Source organism: Hippopotamus amphibius, chromosome 4, assembly GCF_030028045.1.
Source record: "Hippopotamus amphibius kiboko isolate mHipAmp2 chromosome 4, mHipAmp2.hap2, whole genome shotgun sequence".
In the NCBI taxonomy this organism is placed as follows: Eukaryota; Metazoa; Chordata; class Mammalia; order Artiodactyla; family Hippopotamidae; genus Hippopotamus; species Hippopotamus amphibius.
The window spans coordinates 120081024-120099495 of NC_080189.1; the positions used below are offsets into that span (position 1 = coordinate 120081024).

The following is an 18472-nucleotide window of genomic DNA, read 5'->3' on the forward strand; positions in this document are numbered from 1 at the left end:
ACTATTATGTAGCAAATTGGTGGGTGTGAATGGGTGTGCGCGCGCGCGCGCGTGTATACACACACACACACACACACACACACACACACACAGAGACTTCTTAGTTAACTGGGTAATAAATCGAATTCAATTCCAGGTGCAGCCAGTTATTCCAAGAAGTTTCTGAAGTTAGCTTACAACCGTTCTTACTAAAGAATATTAGATATACACATTTTAAAATTCCCTAGCTGTTCAACTTTTTTCCCTTGAAATTTCGGTTTGTCTACTATTTTGTTGAACTGCAAAGAGCGAGTCCTAGGATTCCATTTTAATTAAACTAAGCTTTTTCTAATCAGCACTTCACAGGATACGTTTTCTTATTTTGTGAACTGGGGATCCACGAAAATACTGAATACTCAGCAAAACTGGGAGAACCTTAATTACACAGCTGAACTCTATGGCTACTGGCATTCCATGGATCGTCTCGCAATCAGTTCTATTCAGAATGAAGAATTACAGCAGAACCCCACGCCTGCCTTCCAGCCTGAACTGGGTGGCAGTTGAGAAAAAAACATTCCTCACTTCTGTGCAGCAAAAGTGTAGCAAACGGCGGCTACTCAGTAACAGCAGTCTGTCTCCAGGTGTAGGAACCAGAGACGCACCTGCTAGGCAGCAGAAACTCAAGAAAGGGAACCAGCAACGGCTTCTCAACAGCCGGACAAGGCAAGAACCGCTCACCCGAGGAAACCCCGCGACTCCCGCGCACACCCCCGCCTTCCACCCCTCCAGCAACTCGGAGCCCACCTCCCGGAAGTGACGCCGAGGAAACGCCACATCGAAGGGGCGGGCTGACGTAAGCGCGCCAATTTCCGGCGCCGTCCTTCCGGCGATGGGTGGTCCTGGGATCGGGAGGAGAGGCGGAGCGGGGGCGGAGCTTGGGGCTGGTGGAAGCTCTGGAGGGTAGGTGGGCTCAGACCGAGGGGACTACGGGTCGGCGTTGGGCTCAGCGGGCTCGAACAAAGGACTCTCGGGCAGGGACTCGGCACGGCGCCTTCCGACGGGTACCTGAGCGGTCGGTCGCGGCTTCTCCGCCAGCCAGTGCCATCGCCGCGTGGTCCCGGTCGGCTTCTCCTCGGTTCCCCACGGCCAGCGCCGCGGTGGGGGGCCCGGCGCAGCGGCACCTGCTGCTGAGGGACCCCACGGCCCGCCGAGGTGCTCATGATGGGGCTGATCTTCGCTAAACTGTGGAGCCTCTTCTGTAACCAAGGTGAGAAGGATGGAGATGAGCAACGGCTCGAATCCGAGGCAGAGGGTCTAGCCGCCGAAGGGGGCAGGCGGGGGGAGGCAGGGCTCTCGGTGGACACAATCGTTCCGAGATGCGAAGTGACTTAGTCAAGGAGGTAGGTAGAAACTCACTATTTTAGGGTGGAAGAGGGTGCGACGTGATGTGATGTGTGGGAGAACTGGAAAGTCAGAAAATGGGGCATTTGGTGTCCCAGGATCCAAATCAAGAATTTGGGGATTTTAGCGAAGGAAAGGGGAAAGCACCAAACGATACCCGGAGGCACTTGGAGGGCCTTTCCCATCTTTATTAAGCATCCTAAGTTTTGCCCCCAAGATAAATATCCGCCCAGAAACTGATCAACTTTTTTTTTTTTTTTTTTGATTGCTAGTGCTGCTCTTTAAGCCAGTGCACCTTCCTGTTGTCTCTGATTTCGCCTGCTTTCCAGGACTCGGGAATGAGTTGTCCTGTTAAGATACACGAGTTCACAGAAATCTTCGTCCTGAACTCTTTATTCCTTTCTTCTGTTGGAAAACGAAATGCTTTTGGTTCTGTGTAGGATATTGCGCGCCCGTAATTAGTCTAGAACTGATTGTGAGACGTCTAAAAGTTGCAAGTCCAAAAGGCCAAGAAGTTGTAGAACCTGTTCTGAGTCAGAGTGAATGAGATGTGATGGCTTCTGAAGAGAAAAAATACCCAGACAGAAAGGGCCGGGAATAGGTAAAGTTTTAGGCATTCTTTTAACAGTGTTTTCTCAGTAATTGAAACCAGTTTTTAAACTCAAATAGTTTCATTTTGCGTTTAATACTTGGGCATAATAAAAGTCAGGGTTTTATGATGATACCAATTTGTTACTGCTAATGTGGTATCTTTTCTCTGGATTTAAGAGGTTATGAAGAGAGTGAATTGGCTTTAGTCACTTGTTCTGTAAGTAGATAAGAATATTAAAATAGTCTTTTTCAGGGTTACAAGTTAAAAGATAGATACGCATATACATGTTTGTGTGTATAAAGGAAATTACTGCAGATAGCACTTTCAAGTGATTTCAAAGTGTTCAGTATAACTCCATATGGATATTATCCATAAATTCAATACATTATTTTTTCAGCAGTTTATATTTTCTAATCCTTGTTACATGAATTTATGACGTAAACCAGCATTTTAAGACATGCTTAAAAGTGTAAAGATTAATAATTACCTGCTTGTCTTTTCCCATAGTTTAAGAATTAAAACATTACCAAAGTCGTTGGTTCTCCTTGTGTAACTTGTCCGGTTCCCTTTTCTCTCTTCTCTATTTTATTACTGTTGTTTTTCATTTTTCTGAGGCTTCCTTAATCAGATTAGAAGGGAATGAAGGATGTAGAGGGAAAATTCAGGAGATGATGAAAGACATTCATGGGCTACTTTCATAGTCACGTAATTGTTTAGTCCTCGTAAATCCGCATTACTATTTAGAATTGTTCTTTTCCTTTAACTTCCTTGTGCGAACTACGTAGTGGTTATTCTGTCATTGTATTCTCATTCATTCATGCAACTAACATTTAGTCATAGGCCAGAAGCCAGTCATCAGAGTTAGGCATACGAGGCTTTGTGTCTCCTATGCCTAACAAACAGAAAAGTTACATAGTTAACTTGCCCTGAAAATACTCACAAATCAGTAAATGAGACAAATGGCAAAAAAAAGATGCCTCATGATAAATTATTTCACAGATATGTATAAAAGCGTGGTGATGGTCATCAAGAAGGAAGTGATTAATTTTTTCTCAAGTGGTTCCTGGAAGACTTTACCAAAAAAAGGTATACTTGGACTTCGGAGATAAGTAGGTGTTTACAAGGCATGCTAGGCAGACTGTGTGGAAGGGGCATGTTATTTTAGGCAGAAGGACTAATATGCAAATAGGAGAGGAATGAAATAGTTTGGTTCTTTGAGGGAAGCTGAAAATAGTTTAGTTTGGCTGTATCTTAGTTTGCCTGTGGGAGGGTTAGAGGAGATGAGGTTGGAGAAGTAGACAGGAGATCCAGATCACAGAGGGCCCTGTGTGTAGAATAAGACGTTGAGCTACAAGCCATGGGAGCCGAGCCATTAGTTTGGTCATTGTATGTTATTTTTAAAGCAGGGGAATGATGCGATCAGATTGATAATACTTCAGTCCTGTATTTTTACTTTCTATATGTATCACCTAACAGCCTCAGCATTTTCCATTTTTACCACTGTGACACATCTAATCCAGTGATACTCAAATCACTCAGTCTTGGTTGCATATTAGAATAATATGCCCAGTGCCCCACCTCAGACCAGTTAAATCAGAATGGGGTGGAGTGGCCTGGGCATCAGTGAATGCCAAGATGACTCAAATGTACAGGCAGAGTTGAGGACTGCTTATCTTACCTTAAATACTCCTTTCTCTTATCTTTTTTCTAACATTTTCTTTCCTGTAGTATTTTAGAGCACCAAGCATCTTCTCATAAATTTAACACCTTTCTGGGAATAAGTATACCAAAACATGTATCATCTAAATAAAGCTGTTACTAAGTACATACTTAATCTCTGTGACTCCCTATTGTTTGATTTTAAGCTAGAAAACTGATTACTTCAATGCACTTATCAATGAAGGAAATAATTTAAAATCTGATTCTCTTTGCAGACATTATTGTTTGTATCTTTGTGGTTGTTTATGTGTGTTGTGTGGGCATTGCTCAGAGATATTGTGGGTTCAGTTCCAGACTACCAAAATAAAGCAAATATTGCAATAAAGCAAGTCACACAATTTCTTTTGGTTTCCCAGGGCATATAAAAATTATGTTTAGGCTGTACCGTAGTCTATTAAATGTGCGATACCATAATGTCTAAAAAACAATGTACATATCTTAATTTAAAAATTCTTTATTGCTAAAAATTGCTAACCATCATCTGATAGCGCAGCGTTGCCACAAACCTTCAATTTGTAAAAAGTGAAATATCTGTGAAGTGCCATAAAAAGAGGCTATGCCTGTATGAAATACATATGTGTATATCCATCTTTAGATTCACATCAGAAGTTGAGCATTCTTTTCTTTTAAACTTCTTTTTAAACTTTCATAGACCTTGGTCTTTTTCTCTCTGTGCTGTCACTATACAGCTAGTCATCAGTTATTTCTTGTTTTACCCAGAATTAAGAATGAATAGGATATGATTTTAATTGTAGTTCATGTTCAGAATGAAAGAACAATGACATTTTAACTTGACTTCATTATCTCATCATTTCTTTCTCATTGGTAAATTTCATGGTATCATTTTGAGCACTGATAACCAATTTGTATGGCATTGTTTTTGTTCTTCACTTCTGATGGCTTGCATCTGATGTCTCTTGTTAGTATTCTGCTCTTAATTCTGTACTTTTTCCTAGTTTCAAACATACCAAACTTAAGCTTAACAGTCTGCTGCCTGTTTTCCAGAACCTGCTTTATTCATAGCTTCAAATGGTTCAGATTTCTGATCAAATGTCACTTGCAACTCAGAGAGCCCTTTCCTTCCCTGACCACTCTTATACCTCAACATTTAGTTTCTGTTTGTTTTTCTGAGTAACATTTATCACTACCTGTAATCATATGATAAGTTTGTTTACTTGTCTGTTTCTTTCAATAGAAATAAACTCCTTGAGGCATGAACTTTGTCTTATTCACTGCTGCATCCCCAATAGAACTTCTGTTCAGTTTTTTGTTTTGTTTTTCAAACATCAAAAATTTTATATCAAAGTAACAGTACACATTCTTTTTAAAAAGTTATGTATTGCTAAAGTCTGAAAATGACATGTATTAGTCAAATCTCTTTAATCTGTTAACTTTTTTTCCTATATACTTTGTTTCTGGATAATAAGCATATGTAGAAATTTTAAAAATTATAGTTTTTTTGTTTGTTTTTAGAATTGAGATATAATCTAACATGTAACATTACATTTGTTACAGGTGCACTAATCATTTGTCTTAATATGGTAGAAGAGAAATTAGTACTTTTATGCCCTTTTCCTGCATTATCCCAGTATAGTATTTTGGCTTAATCCTCACTCTTTTTCATTTTTGTGACTATAAAGTTTTGTTACTACTGAGCCTCAGTGTGTTATATTTATGTTTCCCTTTTTTCTACAGCTTTTTCCCCCCTAGAGTAAATAATCACATCTCATTGCCTTAGGTTTTTTTTGTACATTTAACTAAGTCATTTCGTGCCATCTGAAAGCTCTCTGTAGTTTCCACACATCACACATATCAGATGATTTATCCTTCCTACCTGCCCCCTCAGTATTCTGTCCTGGTCCAGATTGGACCTGTCTCTCCTCAGTGTCTGCCACACAGCATTTCTGGACTTAACTTTGCTATCATTCTAGGATTTCATTTGCTTTTCTTTTTTATTAGAACTTATGTTTTTCTTGCTTTACTCTTTTTTTTTTATTTTTTATTATTTGTTTTTAAATTTATTTATTTATTGGCTGCGTTGGGTCTTTGTTGCTGCACAGGGGCTTTCTCTAGTTGCAGAGAGCAAGGCTACTCTTCATTGCCGTGCGTGGGCTTCTCAGTGCAGTAGCCTCTCTTGTTTTGCATCATGGGCTCTAGGCACGCTGGCTTCAGTGGTTGCAGCATGTAGCTTCAATAGTTGTGGCTCTCAGGCTCTAGAGCACAGGCTCAGTAGTTGTGGCGCACAGGCTTAGTCGCTCAGCGGCATGTGGGATCTTCCTGGATAAGCAATCAAACCTGTGTCCCCTGCGTTGGCAGGCAGATTCTTAACCACTGTACCACCAGGGAAATCTCTGTTGCTATACTCTTACTTTGATGAAGAACATGCTTCAGAAATTTCATGCAGAAGTGTCCAAAGTGATTGTGTGTGTGTGTGTGTGTGTGTGTGTGTGTGTGTGTGTGTGTGTGTGTGAGATTCCAAATGCCTGAGAATGTAGTAGTTTGTCCTCACTTGATTTCTAATTGGGCTGGATGTGGAATTCTAAGTTGAAAACATTTCTTTCAGGATTTTGAAGATACTGTCATTGTGCTCTAGCTTCCAGTGTTGTTAAGACCAGTATCATTATTTTCTGATTTTTTCCCTCTCCTTATAGTAGATATTAGAATTTTCCATTTATTCCTGGTATTTTTTAAATTTGAAAGAATTGTGCCTTGTTATGTGTCTTTTTGATTCATTGGACCTTTTCAGCAACAAAGTTGCACCTTTTCCATTCTAGGAAATCCTTTTCTTTCTTTCTTCCTTCCTTCCTTCCTTTCCTTCCTTCCTTCCTTTCTTTCTATCTTTCTATCCTTCTATCTTTCTTTCTCTCTTTCAGTTTCGAATTTCTTCCTCTACTTTTCTGGAAATCTTAGTCATATGGTACTAAATTGATTATCAAATATCCTTTTCCATTTTTCTGCCTCTTTTTTTCTTTTTTCTTTTTTTTTCTTTTTTGAGTTCTGGGATATTTCCTTTGTCTTCCAATCTAGTTGACTGTTTTTGGTTATCATATTTCTAATTTATAAAAACTTTTTATTTGCTAAATGTTATTTTTTTTTTATTCTTGTGATGTTGCTTCATAACGCTGTCTTCTAAGCTTCTTAGGTTTTCTTTTTCCCTGTTTCTATTTATTTTTATATTAGCCCATCACACTGGAAGGAAGCTTTCCCCATAGATGTATTATAAGTAATTCTATTGCATGAATATACCACAGTTTGTTTATTTGTTTACATCATGATGGGTTGTAATACTGTAATATTGTTTTCTAAAGTGGTTATACCATTTTTAGTCTTTCAGCAGCAACATTTGAAGCTTCTACTTGTTCCACATCTTTACCAACATATGGTGTTGCCAGTATTTTCATTTTAACTCTTCTGTTGGATGTGTAGTTATATCTCATTTTTTTGGTTTAAATTTGCATTTCCTTGATGACTTTTGGGTGTTAAACACTTCTTCATGTGCTAATTGGCCATTTGTATATCTTTCTTTGCAAAATGTTCAAATCCTTTGCCTGGTTTTTTTTTTGTTTTGTGTGTGTGTGTGTTTGGTAAAAAAGATGTTATTTATCATTATTTCTATATCCTGGAATTGAGTCTTTTGTCAGAAATGTTTTGTGAATATACCTACCCCATCCCCCACCCCCACCTGTGGCTTCCCTATTCATTTTTTTTTATGGGAATTTTTGCCGAGTGGAAGTTTTCGGTTTTGGTTAAGTCTAATTTCTCTATTTAATATTATTTCTTAATGGCTATTACTTTCTATGTCCTGTTCCTTTCATTTAGAAGCTTTAGCTTTTATGCTTAGGTCTGTGAGCCATCTCAAATTATTTTGCCGTTATGATGTGAGTAGGGGTTGGGAATCATTTTTTTTTACATGGATAGCTGCTTGTCCCAGTATAATTTGCTGAAGACTTCTTTCGCAGTGGATTATTTTCGAGTCTCTGTTGAAACTTAAATGGTTCTTATCTCTAGACTTTCTCTTTTGCAGTGACTTCATGGTAAAATTTGAAGGTGGTGTCATTTCCATCTTTGTTTTGTTAAATCTTTTCAAAGAAAAGATTTTCATTTTCTCTGTTTTTCTGTTTTCTAATTTACTGATTCTTGTTTATTTCCTTCCATCTACTTACTTTGAGTTTCCTTTACTCCCCTCCCCCCACCTTCTTAGGGGTTGGCTGGGTGTCATCGTTTTTGTTTCTTTTTCCTTTCACATGTAAACATCTTAAAGCTGTAAATGTTCCTCTTAAGGACTGCCTTAGCATTATTCCACAGACTTTAATATATTGTATTTCATTCGGTTGGAAACATTCAAAAAAATTTTTGCTTTTGGTTTCTTCTTTAACCTATGGATTATTTATGAGTGTTGTTATAGTTTCCAAATATTTATTTTTCTTCATAGCTTATTGTTGGTTCCTAATTTAATTCCACTGTGGTCAGAGACATGTTCTGTAAACTTTCCTTTCCCCGCCCCCCGGCCCCAAATTTATTGAGGCTTTTTTATAGTTCACCTAAATGGTCTGTTTTGATGCATGTACCTTTTGCGCTTTATTCATTAAGGTGCTTGTTAATTTTGTTTATAGATATTTATATTTTTATGTGTATCTCTTCTAGAGAGCATATGTTGGGATCTTGTTTATTTTGTCTAGTGTGAAATTCTTTCCCTTTTAATTGGAATGTTTATCCAATTTATTACTGTGCTTAGATTTATGATATGGCTAGATGTTAAGGTGTGCTGTTTTATCATTTGTTTTCTGTTTGTCCCATCTGTGTTTGTTTTGTTATTACTTTTATTTATTGACTTTTTTTAGCAATTCTTTTTTTGCATTATTTTTATGGTCCTTCCAGGGGTTGCAACATAAAACCTTTTTGCAGTCTACTTAGGAGTTAATAATGTAACATTTGTAAAGTGTAAGAACCTTGAAACTCTATATGTAGTTGCATACTCTCCTCCCCTTGTCCTTTATAACCATACAGCTTACATGTTATTTGTATTGTATTTACCTATGTTATAAGCTGCACAATACAGTGTTACAATTTTTAACGTTTTAAGAGAGGGTAAAATTTTCTCTTATATTTACCTACATGACTATTTTTCATATTTTGAATTTCCATCTTGTAAAATTTCCTTTCAAGCTGAAGAACTGTACCATTTTTGTAGTGTGGTTTTGCTGGTGAATGAATTCTCTTAGTTTTCTTTTATCTGAAAATGTCTTTGTTTTGCCTTCATTCCTGAAGTATATTTTTTGCTGAAAAAAAGCATCTTGGGTTGATTTTTTTTTTTTTTAACTTCGTAGGCCTGTAATTTCTTTTTGTATAAAATATGCAAGGTGGCCCAGGTCAGTAGTTTTGTGCATTTTTGAAGACCTGGGTTCCTCAAAGTTACCATACAGGTAACACATTTGTTGATGAAGAGGTGGGAGAGGAAGAGTAGATCTCAAGTTCTGCAGTCTCTTCTAAGCTATGATATTTTATGATTCTATGATCAGTATGATACAGGACAGAGTTTTTTATAGCTCTCCTTTTTCTTTCTTTTTGTGCTCTCCAAGAGGCAGACTGCTTCTAACTGCTGTCCAGGCCTTCAGGCTCAGACTGTAACATCATATCCTCTGACATTTTACTACCTACCTATTGCAGTGATGCAGACTTATTTTCTGTAAATGCAGTATTCCAAATTTCCAAGTCACCAGATTTGGCATAGGGCATTTTAATTTGTTTAGTTATATAGTTGTTTATGTACTCTGTTTATATAGCGCTTGTTCTCATTATATGACAATTTAAGTGCAGATATTATGTGTTTAGAAGATAGCATTCCCTATTTCATGATATTTGGGTGACTATCTTATATCTCAAAATTAAAAGTTGGTCATTTTATCATACATTTTAACAATATCCAATTTTAACATGGTAAAATAATGTCAGCATATTATTTCACAGTTAACACTGCCAATATTTACTGCTTCTCTAATACTTTTCTTGTGTTAGTCTGTTTTCATTATTTGGTATTCTATACTTAAACTACAAATTCTATTTGTTATCTATACTAAAACTACAAATTGAGTTTATAAAGAAAAATTTTTTAATTGGGTAAAGGAGAAACTTTTTGTTTTTTCTTATTTTTTTGAAGATCCTTTCTCATTGTTTTTCTTGTTAGCCATTTTACCTGTATTTGTCTACAAACAAGTGAGCTTATTAATTTTCTTTGAAGCCTCATCCTGTATAGTCTTTGTCTTTATGCCTTCCCTACCAAAAAAAAAAAAAAAAAAAAAAAGCCAGCTTTTAAGGAAATCCAATAGAATAAACACCAAAGCCAAGCCTATAGAAAAACTTATGTGTAAACACTTGGTCAAAATTAAACAAAAGCTCTGTGATTGGACCTTTTCCTCCATTTAATATAAATAAACTTGCTTTGTGTTGGGCTCTGGAGATGAGTTGATTAGTAACACTGCAAATACTCTTCTCAGACCTTTGTTGTGAGAGAGGTGAGCTTGGTCTCCTGGAAGAGATTTCTGATGAAATAAGATGCCAAGTGACCATCTCAGTGGTGTGCAGACACACTTTTAAAATATGTGGACTCCTTATAACTCTGATTCTTTTGGTAATGGCTTATCCCAAAATTATTTGGCTATTCACACACAAGTGGCCTTAAATTGTACACACCCCATCCCCAACACACACATTCCTACCCCAAGCGTGGTCAGCCTATTATTCTATAACAACATTTTTTTAATAATGCTGCTGGAAAACATTGGGGAAAAGACAGTAAGTTTTCTATAATTACATTTGTAAAGTCCATTCTAAATAAGGAATTTAGTATTATCCATGTTATAGTTTGCCCTCTTTAAGGTTAACTGAGAATTAACTGCTTCAGTCTAGCAAGTAAATACTTTGTTTTTGTGGAGAGTGTTGTGAAGAGTTGGAAGTTAAGAATATATGGCTTACATATACATGTCAAGGAGCAGTTGAAGTTGTAAATGTGTACAGTTATTTAATTTTCTCCGCATAACTTTAGAAATTTCAGTTTTATGGAAATCTCTGCTTCCTGCTTTGTAAATAAAAATGACATTAAAGTGTTTCATGTTCATCTCTGTGGCGGCAACTCACAATTTGACCTTTAGCAAAAATCCTTTCCCACCTTAATTTGAGACTGACCTGAACCACACCTGATATATTTTGAAAGGTTTTTTTTAACTTATTAGGTAAATAAATAATAAAAGCATCTTTCCACACCTGCTTTAGTTAATTATGATGGGCAAAGGAAATTGTTTTTATCAAAGCTACTGTACAGGAAATCACTCTGACAGTTACATGGCTTAGTTGATCTTTTGTGTTTCAGTACCTAAAATAAGATCTGTATATGGCTTGTTGATTAGGCCCAACCAAAAAGACAGCAGTACAGAACAAGCACCCAGTGTCATGTTTTGCAAGGATGAGGGCCCCTTTTTAACATCAAGTAATACTGTACACTACTCTGTGATTGAAGTTATGCTTTTGGTATGTATTGATGTGGAAATTTGAAAGAGTGCTGTGATTCAGTAATGCCTTCAAGAAGCTTTATATTTGATTAATCTAGACACCACTTGTGGATATTTAAAGCAACACATTAATTTTATTTTCTGTTATGATAAGGAGAATATGTGTCACTGCGTATTTTTCTCATTATTCCTTGAATAGGTAAAAAGTTTACTAACTGAATGAAGTCTTGGGTCACTGACATACTCAAGTTAGCAGCTAAGTACAACAGAGGCATTTGAAAGAAGGAGGAAGAATTACAGTTGTGCAGAGTACAAACAGCTTTTGTTTTGTACTTGGTTTTTTAGTAAATGCTCTTTGAACTTGATTTTACTCTTATTATATAGATAATGTTAAAGAGATTTTTCAAAGAAAAGATTTAAAATAAACTTTTGGTTATTTCATGCTTTTAAAAAGCACTTAGCTGTTCCTTTACTGTTTTTTTTGTTGTTGTTTTAATAAATTTATTTATTTTATTTATTGGCTGTGTTAGGTCTTCGTTGCTGCACATGGGCTTTCTCTGGTTGCTGCGAGCGGAGGCTACCCTTCATTGTGGTGCGAGGGCTCACTATTGTGGCTTCTCTTGTTGTGCAGCACAGGCTCTAGGTGTGTGAGCTTCAATAGTTGTGGCTCACGGGCTCTAGGACACAGGCTTAATAGTTGTGGTACACGGGCTTAGTTGCTCCGAGGCAGGTGGAATCTTTGCAGAACAGAGCTCAAATTTGTGTCCCCTGCACTGGCAGGTGGATTCTTAGCCACTGTGCCACCTAGGAAGTTCCCTTTACTGTTAATGATGCTTTTTTATGTAGACTAAATTTTAACATCAGAAGATAGGTCTCAGTTTACCTGAAGGATAAGTATACATACCTTCATCATAAGACAGAGTTGAAATTTTGTGTTTTGTCTTAATTGCTAGAATTCCCAGTCAATGAGGAGGAAAATGAATCTGAAAAAAAAAAAGCCTTAATCAAATATTTGAAACTTTAATTAAATTCATACACTTATCTACCTTCAGGGTTTGTCATTCCTGACTTAATTTAAACTGAGGACCAATCTTTCAAAATGATTTATGAGTTTTACCATCACAGGCTTTCATTGCTGTGATCATCATTACAGTACACATGTAAAGCCAGGAGCAGGCATGTTTTGCAGATGGTCCTGGGTGTTCATTTGGGTTTCAACAATGGAGGTACTATCTGGTACTATCTTTCCATTCCCTTCTCCCAGCAGGATTATCTGCACTCAGGTTGAGCTTACCTTTATACTAGTTGCTTCCTTCTGCTGGGACCACGTGGTCTCCAGATCCTAGGCAGGTGGAGTTTCCAGCTGTCACCAAAATTTAGAATGTCTCTTCCTCCACTGATCTCACTCTTATACTGTAAGGGACAGAAACAGGGCAACACTTCAAGATTGGCTCCATTAGAAATTAGGGAATACAAATCAAAAGAGTCATAAAAAGAGAATGATAGTGAGTTATAATAAGCAAGCAAGTTTTATTTCTTTTTTTTACAAAGTAGCTCCTGCCATAGTGAAAATAGCCCTTCCAGAAGACCATGTCATTTGTCCTGCAGTAGTAATAGTGCCTACAGCATGCAGGTCATGAGAAGATAGAAAGATGATTTGTCACATAAGAACTTGTCAGTGAATAATGGCTCCTCTTTTTGACTGATGGAATATTGATACTTTAGAGTAGGAGTATCAGCTGATATTAATTAGAAGTATAATCAGAATTTTGGCATTCATCAGAGGTTAAGGAGAGCAGCAGGGATCTGATCTGAAATATGTCAGATTCCCTACAAATCAGTTGATTATGAGGAGGTTCTTATGGTGACTTCCTTACATACCCTGTTGAGTTTCACTAGTAACTTTTTAAGCATTCTGCCCTGGGGAAGAGGAATGCTCAATATATTCTGTATAGGTTAAAATCTAGAAAAGATGACATCTGAAGTGTTCGCTAAGTTCTAAGGAGGTTTCAGAATATCTACTAAATTAACAACAATTTGATGGGCCTTAAAAATCCTTGTGAAAGAAATGACACTTTTAGTGCTTGGCACCAGAAGGAGGGAACTGAAGAGGTTTTTATTGTATACAAAGAGTGAAAACAGTATCTGCTCAAAAGATTTATCAAATCCAGATTGAAAAAGCGTTTGACTAAGTAATTGCTTATTTATCTGTAAATTAATGAAAGGAATGAAAACTGATTGAAATTATGTGTCTTATTATTGACAGGGAAAACTTTTCAATTTTATATTTTCAAGTGAAAAGAAAAAAAAAAAGTCTTGGTACATACAGGTGGGAAAACATCCGGGTATGAAAACAAGTTGATGAAAAGCGAATTTGATTGGTAGAGAGGGCAAGCAGGTGTGTAAGTTCTCTTGCGCCTCCGTCTTACCCATCTCCCACAGTCTTGTTTAACAGGTAGATTGAGAATGTCATAACATTACCTCACTTAAGGCAAGGACCCTTGACATCATAAACTTCTCTTTCTTTCTGTATCTTAATCCAGGAATAAATATCCAGTGAATGCTTCTCATTAGAGAGCCAACTAATAATCATTGTTGAAAACATGTAATTGAAGTATGCAGCAGTGTTGAGTGTTTACGGTTTGCTTTCTTTTTGTAGAACACAAAGTAATTATAGTGGGACTGGATAACGCAGGGAAAACCACCATTCTTTATCAATTGTAAGTATGGGTGCTTATTTAAACAGTTTTCATTATTTTCGTTATTGGAGCTCATTTTGTATAATTAATAAGAATGAGATACCATTATAATATAATGGGAAAACTTAAACATATGGTTTTGTATTTTACCAAACACAAAATTTATTAAAACGTAAATAAGGTAAACTGCTGTATGTTTGCTACAGCCTTCAAAAACACTCATCTTTTTCCAGCCTTGAAAGAAATCATATTAAACTAAAAATAAATGAAACACATTCTGGTGCTAGAAGGAGGGAGTAAAGTGTATTTCACTTAGTTCTTCCCCCTCTGAAGTCCATGTGAATAGATTGATATCTATCCAGGAAGCTATTGATATTCTCCTAATAGCTCTGGAATTCTTTAACATACCCAGACTTGTCGAGTCAAAAGAAATTGAGATCGCCCCTGAAAATACTGCTTTGGTAGCTTGCAACAGGGAAGGGCTTGAGACTTGCAGAGAAATACATTAATACTATAAGGAAATTTTTAACAGCCCATCAATCCACTTATCAGATTACCTCCCATTATCCTTTTAGTGCCAGTAAAATGATCCTTGTTAAACCATGGAAATGGATCTGTGTCCCACGCATTTAACAAATAGTTATAAAATACAGTGCTCCAGTGTGTGGCTCTTATCTCTTCCCACCTCATCTTAAGTGCATCAGCTGACAGCTCTTTAGAAGTACTTCACTTAAGCAACGCTTAATGTTTTTTTCAGCTATTTTGCTAAAAAGCTGCTAACTTATGGCTTGTTTCAGGGTTGAATAACTACTTGTTTTTCTTTAAAACATTCATTTATTGGCCATTATGTAATTTAATATGACTTAGCCTTTGGACATTAGAAATAAACACTTCAGAAACCTGTCATCATTGTTGAAATAATTTTGCACATAGTTTCAAAAATACATATATTAAACACAAAGGAGAGTTGCAGGCTTCTTCCAACATAGTACTGATATGTGATAGGCAAATATGTATTTGTTGAATTCATTAATTAATGTAGCTTAGCCAGTGGTTGTGATAATACATGTGATATGTGCATCAGTGTTCTAAATAAACTTTCATTTGCCCATAGACTGTAGTTTTGGTTAATAGGCACACACAAATTTTTATGGCTGAGCCAAGTGTCTTTTCTCACATAGACAGTCTTTAAAATGATAGCCTTCTGTTCAATGGCTACTGCTTTGCAATATTGATGACACAGTCGCCTAGAAACTTGCTCTTTCAGGATGGGGGATTGGTTCTTCTCTGATAACAGGGCATGGGGCTATTGGAATTTTGGCCACAAAAATACAAACTCACACCACACAGTTCGTTTCTATCCAGATCAAGCCTGTAGTTTATTCCATTAAAAGAACCGAAAAACAGCCTTCCTTCAGGAGTTGTTCTTTGTCTGGGTATTTGTTTGCACAGATGTTCTCCAAGGTTCTATTTTTGTTGCTAGTGATTACCATCATTGGTGCAAGTAAGGAAGGTTGATATGTATAAAAATAGAGATAAAACTTGCTTCAGGTTCTCAAGATTTACAAAAGAGTTTTTATGGTGTCTGTCTTTAACAGCTTAATGAATGAAGTGGTTCATACATCTCCAACCATAGGAAGCAATGTGGAAGAGATAGTTGTGAAGAACACGCATTTTCTCATGTGGGATATCGGTGGTCAAGAGTCACTGCGATCATCCTGGAACACATATTACTCAAACACGGAGGTATGCTAGAGTTACTGCTGAGGTTGAATGAAAAGAGCCAAGGGGTAAACCCAGAAAATAGATCAGCTGTACATGAGGCATAGTGACAGTTCCCTTTTAATAAGAGCCTTTTTTGTAAGGAATTTGAGGTTTTCAAAGTAAAAGAGAAAAGGCGTGTTGGAAGAGTAATGGGGGCTGTTGTTAGTGGAGTGCTTACTGTTGTCAGGCTCTCTCAACTCATCCTAGGGCAATACTATAATATCTCCATTGTTGGAGAAAGTGGACACTAAAGATAAATTATATAACCTTTCCCAAGTTTATAAGAGGCCCCAGTTAGGGGAGGAATGAAATATTTTAAGCATAATTTAATATAGGATTTTCAAATAACATGAATTGAACATTCAAATTTTTGGTGATTGTATTATAATTAAAAAGCAAATGATTTGCAAGCTGTGCCCCCACCATTCTGTTCTGTCACTTATTTCATTATTTGAGTCAACCCGGGGAACAAATCTGGAATATCTTCTATATTTGCTTTTATTTCTTCTCGTAGACAGATTTTTTTTTTTAAAACCATGCAGTGCTATTGAGAGAGGTTTATCTTCAGGAATACTAATGCACAATTGCATCTATTTTTCTTTACAAAGAGGTACAACAAACCAATTACTTTTTCTATAATGAAACCTCTTAAAAATTGAGGGTATTTTTTCTTTTTTTTGTTTGTTTTCGGGGGGGTTGCAAAGGAGGTAGAAGTGTTGATATAAGGAATTTTTTGGTGATAAGTTGCTTTTTAAAATAAAAAAAAAACAACATGTATTCTATAGGTTTATAGTAGCCTGTGTGTATGTGTGTATATATTCTAGTGCAGTGTATGACTGGTCAAACCAAGATGGCATATCATAGATATTTAGCGGTTGTGGTAGCACTTAATTTTTTTTCTATTTGCGGGGGAGGATAGGTTGGTAAGCTAATATTTATGGTTATAGGTTAGTTTAATATATATTTTCTATAATAAAATAACATTCTGAAACGAAAATGTGTTAGAAAGTAAGAACAACATTTTAGCATAGCTGTTATCTTTTCAAAGCTCAGGATTAACTCCAAGTGTGAAAAGAGCAGTTATCTTTGGTGAATAGGTCAAAGTTGGTTCTAACTGATCCATGTATATTGATAGCATTACTAAATGGTAGTTTTGAAATTGTTGACACTCTAGATTTCACATGGGTCCAGAAAGACATACATTATTAGTGACGCCATTTATATGAAATGTTCTTATAAACTATTTCTACAAGAATATCAAAATTACTATAAAGATCCTTTGACCTTTTTATGTAGCACATCAGCATAGCACATAGCATTTGCAGTCTTAGATTCCAGGCAGGGATCTTATCTCCATGGTGTTTCTCCAATCACTTTGTTCACCCTTCTTATCTTGCTTCCTGCATTCTTTACATGGAGGCATCATCCAAAAGCTGAAATGCCTCCCTTTTAATACAGCAAGTTACAGTTGCTGACTAATTTCTGACACCTTCCTCTCATTAACTTTCAGAGTTACTTCCCCATATTCTGTCTATTCTGACTTTGTCATGTTTCTTATATTTATCCCCTCTATTTTCTTTCCTTTTATCTCTTCCTAAGCCCTTGTTAGTTTATATTCAGGTTACTCTAGTTGTCTCTTTCCCTGATTGTAAAGTCATTTGAACAATCTGATTCTACCCTTCCTGTCTGTTTATTTTACTCACTCCTCTTCTATAACCCTCAAAAGCATTAAATCTCATTTCTTAACTTTTCCTTCTGCATAAAATTTTCAATTTAGGGGCCCTTTCTCACTGTATCTTATTTTTCTTACCAGAGGTGCTTTATTTTGAATGTGTAACACACCTTTTTTCATTTACACCATTACCAATAGCTTTCTCCTGTTCTCTTTGCTCTCTTTAATTTCACCTGCATCTTCTTTAGAGTATTATTAACACATAAGTATATGTATTCTACGTAGCACATTTTTCTTGCCTTTTTTATTGCTGGTAATTTATGTTAAAAAATCTTATTCATTAGTTGTTTTAAAAACATGTTTCTCTTTCTCTTTGAAACTAACTTCTTTCTAATAGGCAGGAGACTGTCTTAAGTAATTTGCCTGAATTAGTACAGAGTACTTTTGCTTCAGTGACTACAGAGTACTTTTAAGTGTTAGTGAAAGTTTTTTAAATTACTGTGGCTTTCTTTTTTAAAATTACTTTTTTAACCTGCATTTTAAAATAAATCTTAGTACATATTAGGGCATATTATATATTCAGACATCACTTTTTAAAAATAAACTGCAGCATGGTTTTTATTTGTTGAAGTTTTGAGTTATTTTTCTTATTATTGTTTGGATTTTACTGCTTGATGTGATATAAACTCTTTATGATGAAAAAGCAGTAGACCAATTTATAGTGATGATGTTGCCATAATAGAAAGTACTTCTAGCACTTAGAGCAGTTTTGCAGAAAACTTCAACAACATCCCACTTAATTTTCTTCCTTTTTACTTGTCTTCTAGTTCATCATTCTTGTGGTTGATAGCATTGACAGGGAACGACTAGCTATTACGAAAGAAGAATTATACAGAATGTTGGCTCACGAGGTAAATTTTGAAAGCAAACATAAATGGAGTAAGGTATCTGTATACTGGTTTTGCTTTTTCACAAAGATTAATGTACTCTGCTGTTAGTTTTTTCATCATTAACAAAGTTTATATATCAAATTGATGAAAGTCATGAAGTCCAAAAATTTTAATACTTTTTCAAACTTAAGAAAACCCAACACATTAATTTGGAGACTAATACTGTTATTGAAAATATTTTTCAAAGTTAA

At 36.1% G+C, this 18472-nt stretch overlaps 1 protein-coding gene across 4 annotated transcripts in view; it reads left to right on the forward strand.

The window, feature by feature from the left end:
* Positions 1-18472, forward strand: part of ARL5B (ADP ribosylation factor like GTPase 5B) — a 33623-nt gene that overhangs the window by 6590 nt on the left and 8561 nt on the right. Inside the window, exons 1-4 of one of the 4 annotated variants that reach the window (XM_057731791.1) lie at positions 890-1246; positions 13856-13916; positions 15494-15641; positions 18159-18242. In XM_057731791.1, the coding sequence (XP_057587774.1) occupies positions 1198-1246; positions 13856-13916; positions 15494-15641; positions 18159-18242 (342 nt within the window). In that variant the 5' untranslated portion in view covers positions 890-1197. Of the gene's footprint in view, positions 1-889; positions 1247-1358; positions 1380-13855; positions 13917-15493; positions 15642-18158; positions 18243-18472 lie in introns of those variants that run through there. The other 3 variants (XM_057731793.1, XM_057731792.1, XM_057731794.1) reach the window with 3 other exon arrangements.